This window comes from Staurois parvus, unplaced genomic scaffold (assembly GCF_062004578.1).
Source record: "Staurois parvus isolate SC_StPar_1 unplaced genomic scaffold, SC_StPar_1.0 ptg000176l, whole genome shotgun sequence".
In the NCBI taxonomy this organism is placed as follows: Eukaryota; Metazoa; Chordata; class Amphibia; order Anura; family Ranidae; genus Staurois; species Staurois parvus.
In genome coordinates, this window is record NW_028317972.1 from 1591490 (window position 1) to 1607939 (window position 16450).

Below are 16450 nucleotides of genomic sequence, written 5' to 3' on the forward strand. Positions count from 1 at the left end.
TAAATGTGTGCCTATTATTAACAATGTAATTAATGTGACCTCTTGTGCGCACTCCATGAGGTTTTATCAGTGTCTTCCCTACTGCACCTGTGAACCTTCTCTATGTTATAAGAGTATCTTTGCTGCACACCCTGCACCTTCCCAACCAATGTCAACAGTGTATGTACTACTCAACCCCCTGTGCTTCCCCCTTCATCATCATTCTGTCCTCTCCTTCACAATCTGCTCCTTCTCCCCCATGTCATTGGTGTCTCCTGTTCTTCACCTCCTTTCCAGTGCTCCTCTACAGCACCCCCTTCGCTTTCTTCTCAGTGTAAACAGTGTATCATTTACTTCCCTCCTTGCACATTTTTCCCTAGTGTCCATCAATGTTCCTCTAAGGTACCCCTTGCACCTTCTTATCAATGACATATTAATGTCCCTTCTACTGCACCCCCTGATCCATCTCCTGAGTGCCAAGTAATTACTCTGTTCTCTCTTGTTAGGTCTCTGACAGTTTTTCTTTTGGCCTCTTTGATCTGGACTGGGATGTCTTCATGCAGCACATCCAGGGAGCCATCAACAGGGTTCCTGCCCTGGAGAAGACTGGGATGAAGTCTACAGTGTGCGGCCCAGGTGAGTTACAGCTGCTGTTAAAATCAACAGTGCACCATTTTTTTTTTTACAAAGTTTAATAGGTCCCAATAGCTTAGTACTTTTATGAAACTGTTCTGCTCAACAAAAATAAAATGAATCCAGCAAAACCTATTTTTTTGGTAGATTTATATCATGTAAATCTATAACGATGCTCTGCCTGCTATTTTGCCATCATTTCCCACATGTCAAGGGAATAATGTTTGGAAAGGATTACAGCTATAAAACCCACACGCCAAACAGAGTCTGTTAGGGGTTGATTTACTAAAACTTGAAAGTGCAAAATCTACTGCATAGAAACCTATCAGCTTCCAGTTTTGTTTTGTTGAAGCCTAATTTAACAAGCAGAAGTTACAGTAGATGCTGACTGGCTTACGTGCAGAGCAGCACCAAATTTTGCACTCTCCAGTTTTAGGAAATCAATCCCTTATTGTCAATATTGGCTTTTATCACCACAAACTTCAAGGTAAGAGAAGCCTAAAGGAAATCCCTTTCAGCTCCTTTAATATGTGCTCATCCTTATTTGGATAGAGCTGGGAAGGTCTAACACCTCTGTCAAGTTCTTATTGCTGTTTTTGTCTCTATTGGATAGCAGAGATGGGTTAAGCTGGGTACACACAAATAGAACTGTATTTGAACATTTGCATGGAATTCGTTCAGCAGAATATTCTTTCTTAGAGTCATCTAATTTTGTTTGAAAGTCTTAAAGCTGTAGTAAACCTAAAAAAAGAAAAAAAAAAAGAAAGATTTCCCCCTGCAAGGTAATATCATAATGTGCTAGTATGCGAAGCACTAAAGACTTACCTGAGAACAAAGATCTGCAGCGCCACGCTGTCACCGCTGCAGAGGCTTCCATCTTCACCCGGTCTTCCTTCCGGATTTCCAGGCTACAGCCATTTGAATGCCTGAAGCCGCAGCATACAGCTCTGAAGGAATGGCATGAGTATGCTGTTCCATCAAAGCACATGCGCCGGTGATGTCTCTGGCTGCCGCTCACTAGAATATCTCCTAAATGGTACATGTTTAGGAGATATTAATTTTTACCTACAGGTAAGCTTTATTATATTATAAAATGAGTTTAATGCCACTTTAACATTTGGTCCAGACCTGTTATTTGAATGGAATCTCAGACATTAAACAGGTTTCATTACAATGTGCCAGAAACAATTGAGTACTGTCCGTGATACTTTTTTTATTTGCACTAACATAGAATTTTCAGGACAAGCTTTCGGGGTATGTCCCCTTCTGCAAGGTCTAAGCAGTACTACTTCACAGTTTTAGCAGAAACTTAGTACTGCTTGGACCTTGAAAACATTGGAATGTTTTAATCCTAGTAACAGCAGCGACCCCACTTCTGCAGGCAGGACCGCTGACAGAGGGGTAAAGTCAGCCCACCTGAACTGGAACTGGTCCCCAGAAGCTCAGCAAGCGGCCCAGGGGCAGAGAGTGGACTGTTTTAACACCTTTAAGTGTATGTGTATTTACAGTCAGGCAGGCTGTAAGGGCAGCCCTGGCAGTCGAGCTTCATGGGGGGGCTTTGTCAGGCTAGCAGTGTGCGGCCCCCAAAATTTCTAATGGTGGCTCTGTCTGCAGGCATGCCAGGAACAGGAAGTAAAGGAAAATCTCCCCAATGGGGCACAGAGGGATATGTGAACCTGGCAGAAATGTTCTCTCTTCCCTACTCCATTCATTGATGGTGTTAATTATTTTACTCTCTGCATTATTGTGAATTGTCTAGAAAGTCATGGGTGCTTCAAAGGCATGCTGACCCTGAGAGCCAGGACCTTTTGGAGATAACATATGGAAGTGAAAGGAGCAAAGTTAAAGACGTTTGTGTTCACTTCCTCCAAGGTGGATCAGAACCAACAAAACTTAGCCAAGAAATATGGCAATAATTGGTGGAGTATCCTTGACCTATAATAAGACATGGGCTGACTTAGCCCACAGTTCTTCACCTATAGCTAAAATTCTACTTTTGAGAGATGACCCATCAACCCTCACCTACCTGTCAACCCTTACACCATTAATAAATGTCATACCTGTGACATGTTGAATGTTTGGGGCTGAAAGAAAAGACACAAGAGGGCAGTATTTCACTGGATAATTTTCGGGATCACAGCAATCCTTTGAACAAACTAAGCAGATAAGCTATAGAGAAAAAGTTTTAAGATCCGGTTGTAGGATGAGGAAGGGTATAGAGGAGGGCACTTGACTTCTAAACCTGAAAATGGGAGTGCAAAAATGGTGTGTTGATATGTATGTCTGATATTGGATATACTCTTTAACCCTTGGAAAATTCTTAATGTTGCAATAGAAAGATTGTGTTATATGGACTGTGTATTTGCTCTGCATAGTTCATATAGAAACTCTGTTACATTAGATCCTGCCTGGTGACATCACCCCAATCATCCATTTATCTGTAAATGCTATCCGTTATTTGTGCCAGTCGGAGAGGAGTTCTTCCTTGGCTGTGCCTTGCAGGCTTAACTTCTGTCTCGGTCATGAATATGTAGGTCACATTTCTTTTTCTAACAGATGTAGCCTGACATGTACATGGGAAGTGCTCTTGTCCAGAAAAGCACAGTGTTACTGCTGATAGAGATAATGCAAGAGCCAGTGGACAAAGGTCTTCTGTGTACGAGCGTATGTGTCTGTCCAAATCTTGAAAAAGCATGCATTTTCTTCTGCTGCATTTGTCTAAAGCAACTTTTCCCAACCTTTATAAAACAGATGAACCCTTGCAATATTTTTCATGTCTCAGAGAACCCCTGCTAAATTACTACATCCCTAGCTCATGATACACTTGTGTGGTCAGCAAATTGTAAATACAATAATACATAAAAGAATAAAGAATGTTGTGTACTTAGCACATTTGAGACCCAGAACAGAATTTTTTAACAGTCTCCTGCTCTAGAACTAAAAAATAGTTTTAGTAACAATCCTGACAATATAACTATATCAAACCATATTGTTTTATAAGGAAATAATAATTGTATAAACTCAATACATGCAATAACCTAAAAAATATAAAAATTAAAAACGAAATATAAACACAAATAAAATTGTGCAATATACTTATAAAGCATTCAAACATTTAAAGCATGTGTGATACTCATACTCTAGAGTGTATATATGTATAGATAGATCTAAGGGCATTCAAACTTTAAAGTGTATATAATATAACCAAGTTCTCCACTGTCAAAATAGAAATAAACATAAAGAAGAGTATATACACGTGCAGATGGACAATAATAAATAAACAAGCATAAATAAAAATGTGTTTTTCAATATTGCAAACAAAAATAATAACGATGAATAAAGCAAACAAATATGCAAAATGTCTGTACAGATGGATAAATATTCTGGTGTACAATCCAAAATCAAGATGGAAAATCCTAAACAAAAGGAAGACACACTTCAAAGTGTGAGACAGAGAGCATTAAGTGCAGCAAGAATAGATGGTACCAGTAAATCACACCACCCTTACGTAAGGTAAACTTCTTTTTACAGGGACACTGATCCCACATAGAGATCAGAAAGCTCCTTGTTGTCCCAGAGAACAAAATATTCAGACACGCCACTCTATTTAGATATGATCCTGTATAAGTATGCTCAGCATAAAGAAGTTAAAAACAAGAAGGGACCACCACAGTGCAGTATGTTAAAACCAAGGGCTTTTAATATGGTAATGTACTTATAATAAGAAGACAGTCACAGGCATATAACAAAGGATGAGCACTGCTGGATTCCTGCCAGCCTGCATGATAACTTCACGTGTTCAGTCCCGCTGAGCACACTTATACAGGATAGCACCTAGATGGGAGTGGCGTGCCTTAATATTTTGTGCTGTGGAACAGCAAGGTGCTTTATGATCTCTATGTGGGATCAGTATCTCTAGTAAGACGTTTACAGTACGTGTGGGTGGTGTGATTTCCTGGCACCCTCTCTTCCTGCTGCACTGAATGCTCTCCATCTCACACTTTGAAGTGTGTCTTCCTTTTATATGGTGTCTTCCTTTTTATATGGGATTTTCCATCTTGATTTTGGATTGTTTGCTAGGATATTTATCCATCTGTATGGACATTTTGCACATTTGTTTGCTTTATTCATGTTTATTAATTTTGTTTTCGATATTGAATAACATATTTTTATTATGCTTGTTTATTATTGTCTATATGTATATTTGTCGATCTGAACGTGCATATACACTTCTTTTTTATGTTTTATTTCTATTTTGAAAGTGGAGTACTGGGTTATAATATGTACACTTTAAAGTTTGAATGCTTTTGAGCTTATCATTGTCCATATACACATTTATCCATCTGTACATATATACACTCCTCTATGTTTGTCTTTATTTTTTAAAGTAGAGTATGGTATTACACATAATTTAATGTTTAAATGCTTTTTAAGCATATGGCACAATTTTATATTTATTTATATTTGGTTTTCAATTTTTATTTTATTTCAGGTACTTGTATAGCGCCGTCAATTTATGCAGCGCTTTACATATATATTGTACATTCACATCAGTACCCTAACCCTCAAGGGGCGTACAATCTAAGGTCCCTAACTTACATTCATACATACACATACATACTAGGGACAATTTAGACAGGAGCCAATTAACCAAGCAGCATGTCTTTGGAGTGTAGGAGGAAACCGGAGCACCCGGAGGAAACCCACGCAGGCACAGGGAGAACATGCAAACTCCAGGCAGGAGGTGCCGTGGCTGGGATTCGAACCAACGACCCTAGTACTGCCAGGCGGAAATGCTAACCATTTAGCATTGTAGCCACTGTGCTTCCTAATTTTTAGATTTTTCTCTAGGTTATTGCATGTATTGAGTTTACACTATTAATATTTCTTTATAAAATAATATGGTTTGATATATTTATATTGTATGCACAGTTGCACTTTGGAATTTTTACAGACAGCACACCCATTTTTTTTTTTTTATAACTAGTATATAGATTGTGTAGTGGATGTTTTTTTTGCTAGCGCATGGAAATTATGTGGTTTGGTTTAAACTAGGCAGCCACCTAGGGCGCAGCCACGGTCAGGACCGCTGATAGGGCAGTACAGCCTCCCCTGCTGTATCATTAACTATATTTTCCCTGGGCCCCATCAGTCCACCAGAGGGGCCCAGGAGGTGAGGAGCAGAGACCTTCTGTACTGTATGATTATCATCATGATAATGATAACGATCCCATAAGCACAGTGAGATGCATCCTGTTCGATCTTATTTACACTTGTGTTTGAGGGACATTAAAAATGTGTGGCTGAGGCACACTCTTACTGTCCCCCAACCACTCCCCAATATGCTGCAAACGCATTCCCACCGTAGTATGGCAATAGTGGTGAGGTGTTTTGTAAAACCCCCCAATGCCGTACTATGCACATTTTTACTGTCTCTCAAACACAAGTGTAAATAAGAACTAACAGAACTCATCTAACTGAGTGTGTGTAAATTTGACAGGCTGTCAGGTGGAAATGGTCCAATAACTTTGCAGCCTACAATTCGCTTCCACCCCCCCCCCCCCCATGTGCCCTGCCATGCTTGCCAGGCTATGCACTCCCATCAGCGGACCTGCAAGGTAGGTGTCACCGTTAGAAGGCAGGGAGATCAGTGAACCGTTCAGTGATCTCCCCTCCCTGTTAATGACCCAGAAGCAATGTGTAAAACATCACTTCTGGGTCCTGGCGTCACTGTCCCCAGACAGGATTGGATGATGTTAGCTGGAGACAAAGCCATCTCCTGCAGACTTCAGCCAATCCGTGAAGAAGAGGTATCCAGCCGATGGGGTGCCACGAAATCTGTGCTGCGTGCGACATCCCTTCCTCCCAGCTCCCTAGTTAGTCCCCACATGGAGCTAATGTTGGCAAGGATTCGCTTCGTGTGGAATTTTATTTTGAAGTTTTTGGGTTTTTTTTTTGTTTTTTGGGAGTGGGGGCTGTGCAAGTAGCTGGTCTTGCCTAGGGTTCAAAATAGTCTATCACTGGCCCTGTCCTTATGTTGCTGATTTTCATGTTCATGAGGGAAATAAGTATTTGATCCCCTTCACAAAACATGACTTAGTACTTGGTGGCAAATCCCTTGTTGGCAATCACAGTGGTCAAACGTTCCCTGTAGTTGGCCACCAGGTTTGCACACATCTCAGGAGGGATTTTGGCTCACTCCTCTTGGCAGATCCTCTCCAAGTCATTAATGTTTGGTGGCTGATGTTTGGCAACTCAAACTTTCAGCTCCCTCTACAGATTTTCAATCGGATTAAAGTCTGGAGATTGGCTAGGCCACTCCAGGACCTTAATGTGCTTCTTCTTGAGCCACTCCTTTGTTGCCTTGGCTCTTTGTTTTGGGTCATTGTCATACTGGAACACCCATCCAAGTAGCTGTTCTTGCCTAGGGCGCAAAATAGTCTAGCACTGGCCCTGTCCTTACATTGCTGGTCAGTGAAAACATGCCAATTTCCAAGTACCATTGGTGGCAAATGAGAGAATGACCCCTAATACTAATGGTCCATAAATGGTAAGTGGGAGAAGGACACTCTTACATTGTTGACCAGTAGAAAGACTGCCTTCCTTACAGTAAATTAAAAAAATGATTAATATCAGCGGGAGATAGAAAATGTTCATTGTTTAAGGATCCCCTACCAGCCACTGGAGGAACCCCAAGGTTCCACAGAACCCTGGTAGATAAACCCTGGTCTAAAACTTTGCTGTGGGAAAAAAACCTATGCCATTAGAATTGTCACTGGGGACTAAATTTTTAAAAATGTTTTTTTTTTTTATATTCAAATTGGGCTTGATGGGGCTTTTTTTCTGGTTCAATAATTTTTTTATTAGAGTTTACATGTTAACAAAAATGTCACGCATAGTAAAGTTCAATAAAAATAGAACAAAAATCAGGGATACAGAATAAAAAAAAAAGGGGGTGGGGAGGAGGACAGGGGCATTCCATTGCAGGCATCACGAGAAATAGATAACAGTAGGATAGCCAGGGCCACCAGAGTCAGTAAAGGCCAGACAGAGCTCTGTGGACACATCAAGGTGTTACTCCTCTGCAATGTTTGTATATTAGAATGGGGCACCTGCAGGATTACCCTCCGGCGTTGCAACATGGGGGGGGGGAAATATAAAGGGGAGGTGGGGCTGGCTGAGGGAGAAGTGGAAGGGGTCAATAGAATGGGAGTAAGTGAGAAGAAAAGAGGGGGTAGTAGAGAAGAGTATAGGGTGGAAAAAGAGAGGAGGGTGGTACCTTGGAGAGTCGCTGCAACCCAATGACTTAGTCCTACAACAGTGAGAGAGAGGAAAAAATGGAATATAATCATAGTTGCAGTGCTCTCAAACCAGATTGGCAATGATCTATCCATGGAGATCAGATCTTCAAGAACTTGTCCTGGTTATCTTCCAGTATGGCTATCAATTTTTCATTGACCATGAAGCCAGTCAGGCCATGTCTGACTTCCTGGAAGCTGAGGATGGGTGACTTCCAAGAAGCTGAGGATGGGTGACTTCCAAGAGTGAGCAATGGTTTGCTTAGTAGCAATAAACAAAAATGTGGTCAGTTTAGTGTGTTTTTTACGAACTGCTTGTATGGGTTTAAGTAATAACGACTCAACTGGGTTTTTTTGCAAGTTATAGTGGAGAAGCATGTCTATCAAGGAATACACCCTGATCCAGAGCCTGTGCACTCTCAGGCAGGTCCACCAGATATGGGCCATTGTGCCCACTTGTCCACACAACCAAAAGCAGAGTGGCCAGGTACAAATTTAGAAATACGGGCCAGTGTAAGATACCAACGAATACAGAGTTTTCAAGTGCAATTACATTTCTCGAGCAGGTGGCTGTGGACTCGCAAATATCCTTCCAGTTTTCTTCTTAAATTCGCTACTCCTAGATCTCACTCCCAGTTCATCATGTAAATTATGTTTTGGGTGGTTTTGGAAGAATTGAGACTGGAATATAAGAGTGAGATAAGGCCTGGGGAGTGTGGATCTACACAGCATTTATTCTCAAACCACGTAAGTGTGAGGGGGTGGATCTAAGAGGAGGGAGTGGACAAAATGTCTGAGTTGGATGTAACCAAAGATTTCCCCTGATAGCGCCTCGTGTGTTTTATGAAAATAGTCAAAGGACTTGATACCTTTAGAATCTAGCAGAGAATAGACGTCGGTAAATCTTTTTTGGGTCCACCTAGGGGCTTTTTTTTTCTTTTTAAACAACTGAGCCTTGCATCTGTTAGCACCTTCTCTGCTGTCTTGGCTGCTTCATCCTGAAAAGCAAATACCATATTTATTTTTCTGTGTCATAGTCCCACTCCCTGCCACCCTCTGAGTTCTCTTTGTGGGGAACCTTCCCCAGAGCCTAAAGCAAAGAGATTTATTTGATAAAGTTTGATGAATCAATTCAAGATTGGCTTCTTGGACCCAAACCTGAGAGGCAGAAATATGGAAACATTAGTGACCTATGCCTGAAAATGCTAGCTTCTAATTATTATGCTGATTTCCTGGCTTCATTACTTTGAGTTGCTGACCAAGAACAAACATGTAGCAGATGAAGTCAGGCATGCTCAATGCTGGTTGTTGAATAGGAATTTATTGAATAGATTAAATTAACATGACAGTCAGGTAACTAGAATTTTCAGAAAGGTCATTAAGGCCTGCATGTATCTCTTGGCATGAGTTTTCTTTTAATCATCATAACATTTTTTGGGGGTTTTGTGATAAGACAATAACTATTATGTTGTTTAGACTATCTACACACATTACTATCCAATTGTACAATATGCTTTAGCTTTTCCAATACTATGTACAATGGTTGGAAATAATTTTGGGAATGACACAAATATTAATTTGCAAAGTCTGCTGCCTCCGTTTTTATGATGGCAATTTGCATATACTCCAGAATGTTATGAAGAGTGATCAGATGAATTGCAATTTATTGCAAAGTCCCTCTTTGCCATGAAAATGAATGTAATCCCATAAAAACATTTCCACTGCCTTTCAGCCCTGCCAAAAAAGGACCAGCTGACATTATGTCAGTGATTCTCTCATTAACACAGGTGTCAGTGTTTGAGGAGATCACTCCACTGTCATGCTGATTGAGTTAGAATAACAGACTGGAAGCTTTAAAAAGAGGGTGGTGCTTGAAATCATTGTACTTTCTTGTTAACCATGGTTACCAGCAAGGAAACACATGCAGTCATCATTGCTTTGCACAAAAAGGGATTCACTGGCAAGGATATTGCTGCTACTAACATTGCACCTAAATCAACCATTTTTTGGATCATCAAGAACCACAAACAGAGAGGTTTGATTGTTGTGAAGAAGGCTCCAGGGCACCCAAGAAAGTCCGGCAAGCACCAGGACCGTCTCCTAAAGTTGATTCAGTTGCAGGATCGGGGCACCACCAGTGCAGAGCTTGCTCAGGAATGGCAGCAGGCAGGTGTGAGTGCATCTGCACATACAGTAAAGAGAAGACTTTTGGAGGATGGCCTGGGCATGAATGGCAGCAAAGAAGCCACTTCTCTCCAGTAAAAACATCAGGGACAGACTGATATTCTGCAAAAGGTACAGGGATTGGACTCCTGAGGACTTGGGTAATGTCAGGGCTCCGGGTATGACTAGAGGTGTGTGGACTGACACAGGGAAACGCAGGCTTGAGATATAGTATAAACAATATAATTTATTTAAGACTAAACAATACATAAATGCAGTGCAAGACTAAACATAAACACAGTGAAAACAAACCAAACCAAAACCCCCAACAGATAACAAAAGAACAATGCTAAGCGTAGTCGGGCGGGCCGGGTCAGGAACAATCAGGTGGACAAGGTACCAAAGAAGCAGACTGGAGAGTGGTCAGGAATAGCAGAGGTCAGGACATGCGGAGTACAATCAGAGTCAGGGATCAAGCAGGATCAGACAGGAAGCCGACAGGATGCAGGTACAGGGGCTCTTGGGAAAACATACACCAAGGCCCTGATTGCAAGTCTGGCCATTCCTTATATGCACCTCCTGCAATCAGCCTCAGGTGTTTTGGCTGACTGCAGAAGTGAGCCTCTGGTTGCTGAGAGCACCCGCTGGCCAGTCCTGGTACTGCAAACCACAAGGCAGGTGAGTCCCACCACTATTGGCGAGTCCATTCCTGACAGGTAAAGTCATTTTCCCTGATGAATCCCCTTTCCGATAGTTAGGGGAGTTCGGAAAAAAACTTGTCTGGAGAAGAAAAGGTGAGTACTACCATCAGTCCTGTGTCATGCCAACAGTTAAGCATCCTGAGACCATTTATGTGTGGGGTTACTTCTCAGCCAAGGGAGCAGACTCGCTCCCAATTTTAGCCTAAGAACACAACCATAAATAAAGAATGGCAGAAAAACATCCTCCGAAAGCAACTTCTCCCAACCATCCAAGAACAGTTTGGTGATGAACAATGTTTTTTCCAGCATGATGGAGCACCTTGCAAAAGTGATAACTAAGTGGCTTGGCAAACAAAACATCAAAATTTTGGGTCCATGGCCAGGAAACTCCCCAGACCTTAATCCCATTGAGAACTTGTGGTCAGTCCCCTAGAGAAAGGTAAACAGAAAATTCTTGATTATGCAAGAATGGGCTGCCATCAGTCAGGATGTGGCCCAGAAGGTGATTGACAGTGTGCCAAAGCGAATTGCAGAGGTCTTGAAAAAGAAGGGTCAACACTGCAAATATCAAGTCTTTGCATAAACTTCATGTAATTCTCAATAAAAGCCTTTGTAACTTATGAAATGCTTGTAATTATACTTCAGTATTTCATTGTAACATCTGACAAAAATATCTAAAAACACAAGCAGCAGACTGTGTGAAAATTAATATTTATGTAATTCTCAAAACCTTGGACCAGGGCTGTATGTCAAGGTCTAGCCATTCAATTTGAATCCAGTCAGGTAACAAAGTTGTTGACAAATCTAAAGGAGATTGCTCAATCAGACTAATAGACTGTCCAGCATTGGATTTACAAACAGCCATGTAGTGGAAGTGTCTACCTGGTGGGGCATAAACTGCATGGATTGTTATGAACCGTTTTTGGTTAATCCAGATGAGATTGTACAATCAGATTATGGCATGAATGACCAGCTGTAATCTATCTAACTGATCTTAAATTTTGTAATTTGGGACACATAAGCCTTTCTTTTTGTACAAAAATGAAATGAATATCATAAAAATAGCTTTTCTTTTTGACTCCCGCTATAAAATTTAGAAAAATGTAATCTTTCTGTAAATATCCCAAATGAATGGCTAGCCTTAGTCCCTAGCCTGAACCCTAACCACTAACTGCATCTGAACAGATTGTTTTTACCTGGTTGAAGCCTACTCATCTATGGCTTGCTGTGGAGGAAACATGCTCACACAGTGGCCCTAATGTCTGTGCACATGCCCAAATACTGGTGGTCTGGACAGTGCCAGGCAGTAGTGTAGGCAGAAGAGGTGATTGCCTTGGGAGATTTAGCACAGGAGAAGGTGCAGAAAGAGCAGGCCTTGCAATTCTTGCTGCTGAAATAGTTCACAGCCGTGGGGCGGGGGGCACTTTGGCCTTGTGTGTCAAAGGACCTTGTCCCAGCAATTGTCATGAAAATTTGCATAGATATGTGTATTCTTCACAGGCAGGTCAATAAGCACTCAGAAATCAGAGTTAGAAGGATACATTAAATTGCAGCAAAATAGACATAGACCAAATCTATTGAATAAGCCATACTATGCTTTATTTCCTAGAATCCTTCACTGCTGACCACAAGCCTCTCTTAGGAGAGTCTCCCGAGGTGCGAGGTTTCTTCCTGGGCTGTGGATTTAACAGTGCAGGTAAGTGATAATGAGGAGCCCTCAGGTTTGGTTCTGCAGTAAAAGCCCCATGCAGTCTTTCTGGCCTGTAGCTCCCAACATAATGTCAGTGAGTTTTACATTTTCCACAATAACTACTGACCAAGATTATTTTTTCCACGAATTGCTGCACCAAGTACTGCAGACAGTTCAAAGTTCTTGTGACAGTGACACTGAATTTATCCACCAAGTCTCTTTGGGTACATCTTATCTCTTTGGGCAAGCAAATGTCTGATTCCTTCAGAGATCAATTACACAGTGCTTGGCAGTGACCCTGTAAATCCATCTCAAAAACTGGAAATACTACATACCTCCCGCAAACTGCCAGTTTTCTGTCACCCTGTTTAAAAGCCCAATTCCAGCTCATCTCTTTTTTTTTTTCTGTTACTGTGGAAAACATCTACCAAATTTTATTTTTATTAGATAATTATAGAGAGAGAGACAACATGTTTCAGGATTCGGACAATTTACAGAGCTTGTGTATTATGTATAATCTGTGAATGTGGCTGGACTCAAATGAAAAGCAACTATAGATATATACAATTTTTTGGCCACTGGATCCAGCCTGCAAAGGGTGCCTGTGGCAGAAATTTGTTACAATTTGTTCCTGTATACTTGGATATGTATAAAGACTCCTCCTCCACCTCCTGTTGGGGTTGACTTCTGGTATTTGTCAGCAGCCTAACCAAAGCAAGTTAGCTTGATCAACAAGTTAGTCTTTGACAACACTTTAATAATAATTACAAAAATGATAATTGCATATACCTTGGAGTAATATTTTTAGTTACTGACCTGTAACCAAGTATGCATATGGGTTCTGACTTTGATGACTGCGTACTTGTTCCAGGTGAGTGACTTAAAAAGTATTGGCATCAGAGACCATCAGGCAGCTAGCAGTTTCAGATGGAGATCGACAAAGACAGCCTACATATCATATTATGAGGGTTTACTGCAAGTTTATGTACATTTGATCACTCAACCCCTCCACAAAATTTTACATGCTATAAATCTACTTTGAGGGTATTAGGTGGGTTGTGAGTTTAAGTCACCATTGCTCCAAGTCCAAAGTGCCAACCAGTAAGGCAGTGCATTTCCCAGCTACACCTGAGGTCTATACCTGCAGCTCCCTCTGCGCTGGGGTAGCTTTACCTGCAGCATTGCTTATAGCTACTAGGTACAAAATGGCACAGCACAGGTAAGAACTGAAATACAGCATCTGATTGGCTGATATCGGCAGTGCGGTTTCTGTAAATCGGCTGCATTTTGCACAATGCTGCTTACCATAATTTCTTCTAGAAGTGCCCTTGAATCAGTTTCTCGAAAATCCTGTTAGGATGGATATTCTCTGACAGCTCCTGTGGTCTCCACAGGTATGATGCTGGGCGGTGGATGCGGGAAGGAGCTGGCTCACTGGATAATTCATGGCCGCCCAGAGAAGGATATGTACGGCTACGACATCAGGTGGGACATGTCATCTCCGCAGGGCTCATGCATCTTACAGGAGAACAATTGTGCAGCAATGCATGATGCTCAAAAGAATAGCTCCCCTGTTCTTAAAGCGGACCTAGCATCAGACAAATTTTTTTCATGTTATGTTCATGCATGCTTAGTAATGTGTAAGTGAAAGACTTCCATGTATTTATCACCTCTCATCGTGATCGCAATACTCCCACTGACATTGTTTTTATCTGCTGTCCTCTTCAGAAGGATGGCATCATCTTTGTTTTGACATCATCTGGGGTGACCATTTATTCCTGGACTAGGATGGTGGCTCAGAGATGACCCAGTCCTGTAAATCTGGGTGCCTTTTCATTTCTTAGTGGTAATCACAAATATCTCACACAGATCAGCATCTACTGCTACCTCTCTCTGTAACTTGCTACAAAGTTACCATGTTGCTGTCTGATTATTGGGGAATAAAAGAATGAGGAAATGCTTTCTCCTCCCTGCAGCAGAGAAATGACTTCAGTTAATCCTAAAGTATAAACACAAATGGGCTTCAAACCTCAAAGTATGAGTCCAGAGTGCCTTTAAAGTGGTTCTAAAGGCAAAAGTTTTTTTTTACCTTCATGCATTCTTTGCATGAAGGTAAAAAACCTTCTGGGTGCAGTTCCCCCAGCCTCCCCAATACTTACTTGAGCCCCATCCTGATCTAGCGGTGTGCATGAGAGCCAAGGCTCTCCTGGGACTCTCTCTCCTCATTGGCTCACACAGCAGTGGGAGCCATTGCTCAGGAGCAAGCCTGCTCGAGTGCATCCATAGCAAGAGGTTTGCTATTAGGGGCACACTGCTGGGGAAAAGAGCCAGGACTGTTGACAGGGGACCCAAAAATAAGAGGACCGGGGCTGCTCTGTGCAAAATCATTACACGGAGCAGGTAAGAATGACATGCTTGTTGGTTTTTTTTTCTAATTCCAACCTTTAGAATTGCTTTAATAGTTTATAATACAGACACATTTTGAAAAAAAGCCAAAACGTTTCTGGGACTACAAAATATCCCCTTCATCAGGGTTATAAAATAGACATAAATCATACTGAGAAATAGTAATAAAACAAAAATGTTATGTGACAATGATGCATACATTTTATAAATGCAGAATATAATTTTAAAACAAACCATAGGAAAAAAACACAATAACAAATTATCACATAAAATGAACTGCTGTGTGTAAACTGGAAATAAATGTGCATATAATTATTATTATTATACAGGATTTATATAGCGCCAACAGTTTGCGCGGCGCTTTACAATATAAAGGGAGACAAAACAGCAACAATACAGTTCAATACAAGAGGGATTTGAGGGCCCTGCTCCTTGGAGCTTACACTGTAGGAAAACCATAAGCTATATAAACTATAAACCACTACTATTCATATCAACCACACAAAACGCTATAATAGCTGTTTTGCAGTGTGATGTTATTGAAGATTACTTTTCTGGACCATTTTTATTACAGCCCCCAAAATTCCCATTTCTGCAAATGAGCAGTAGAGCTTGTACATAATAATCCACAGAACAATCTTCCACCTCAAAAATAAATGAAATAGTGTCGCGCTCCACTGACAAGTGGTCATATTTACCAGGTGAAAGCACAGCTGGTGAAGGTGCACGCATGGTTGTTACAACTACGCAATGGTGGTGAATTGAACACATATTGTTTTGTCCACATTACTGGAAAGGGTGTAAAATCACGGATTTAATATGGACACTTAACTTTGGAAAAGTGTTATTGCATTTCGATATATAACATTTTTTTTTTTTAAGAATTATATTGTTTTTGGCATTTATTTCACTTGTCAGTGAAGCGCAACACAATTTCATTTATTTTTGATTTGTTATGCCACATTAGTATAGGTGTGTGTGGTGTGTAGGCGATCTACTGTTATAATTCAATTGGTATATAATTTCATAGCACTTTACTTGTTAATATTTTGTGACACCATAGTAGCTCGCAAGACCCTACATATTTTTATTTTTACAATCTTCCACCTGATTCTGTTTTTGGCTCACTACCCCTTCCTGAATTCTGCACAGAGAATGAGTTCAAACTATATGCAACCTGTTTCGAGGAATATGGCATCCCCCTGCAATGCCATTAGCTGTCCTAAGAGTAAATGCACAAGGCTACCAGGGAAGTGCAATTACATTTACAACATGACACTCTAACAATGTGATAAAGACAGAATCCCTTGCTTAACATTGGTATGACCTTTCTCAATATCTACAGAACAGATGTTTGCAATAGTCTAACAACTTGTACTTTCAGTGTCTACAGCTGACATAACCCTGTCATCATATCAGAAACCTTCTATAAACAAACATGCTGTTTTGGTGTTCCATGCATTCACACATGTGCGGTGTGCATTGAAGCTCCTTTTTCACAGCTAATTGACAAAGTAGCTGTTCAGGTCAGGTTTAGATCAGGTTCAGGAAGGTTTAGATCAGGATCAGGTCAGGGTTTT

General features: G+C 40.9%; 1 protein-coding gene across 2 annotated transcripts in view; it reads left to right on the top strand.

The window, feature by feature from the left end:
* Positions 1-16450, top strand: part of SARDH (sarcosine dehydrogenase) — a 142140-nt gene that overhangs the window by 25284 nt on the left and 100406 nt on the right. For both annotated transcript variants that reach the window (XM_089677045.1, XM_089677046.1), the window contains 3 exons: positions 486-615; positions 12384-12470; positions 13859-13949. In XM_089677045.1, the coding sequence (XP_089533171.1) occupies positions 486-615; positions 12384-12470; positions 13859-13949 (308 nt within the window). The remainder of the gene's footprint in view (positions 1-485; positions 616-12383; positions 12471-13858; positions 13950-16450) is intronic.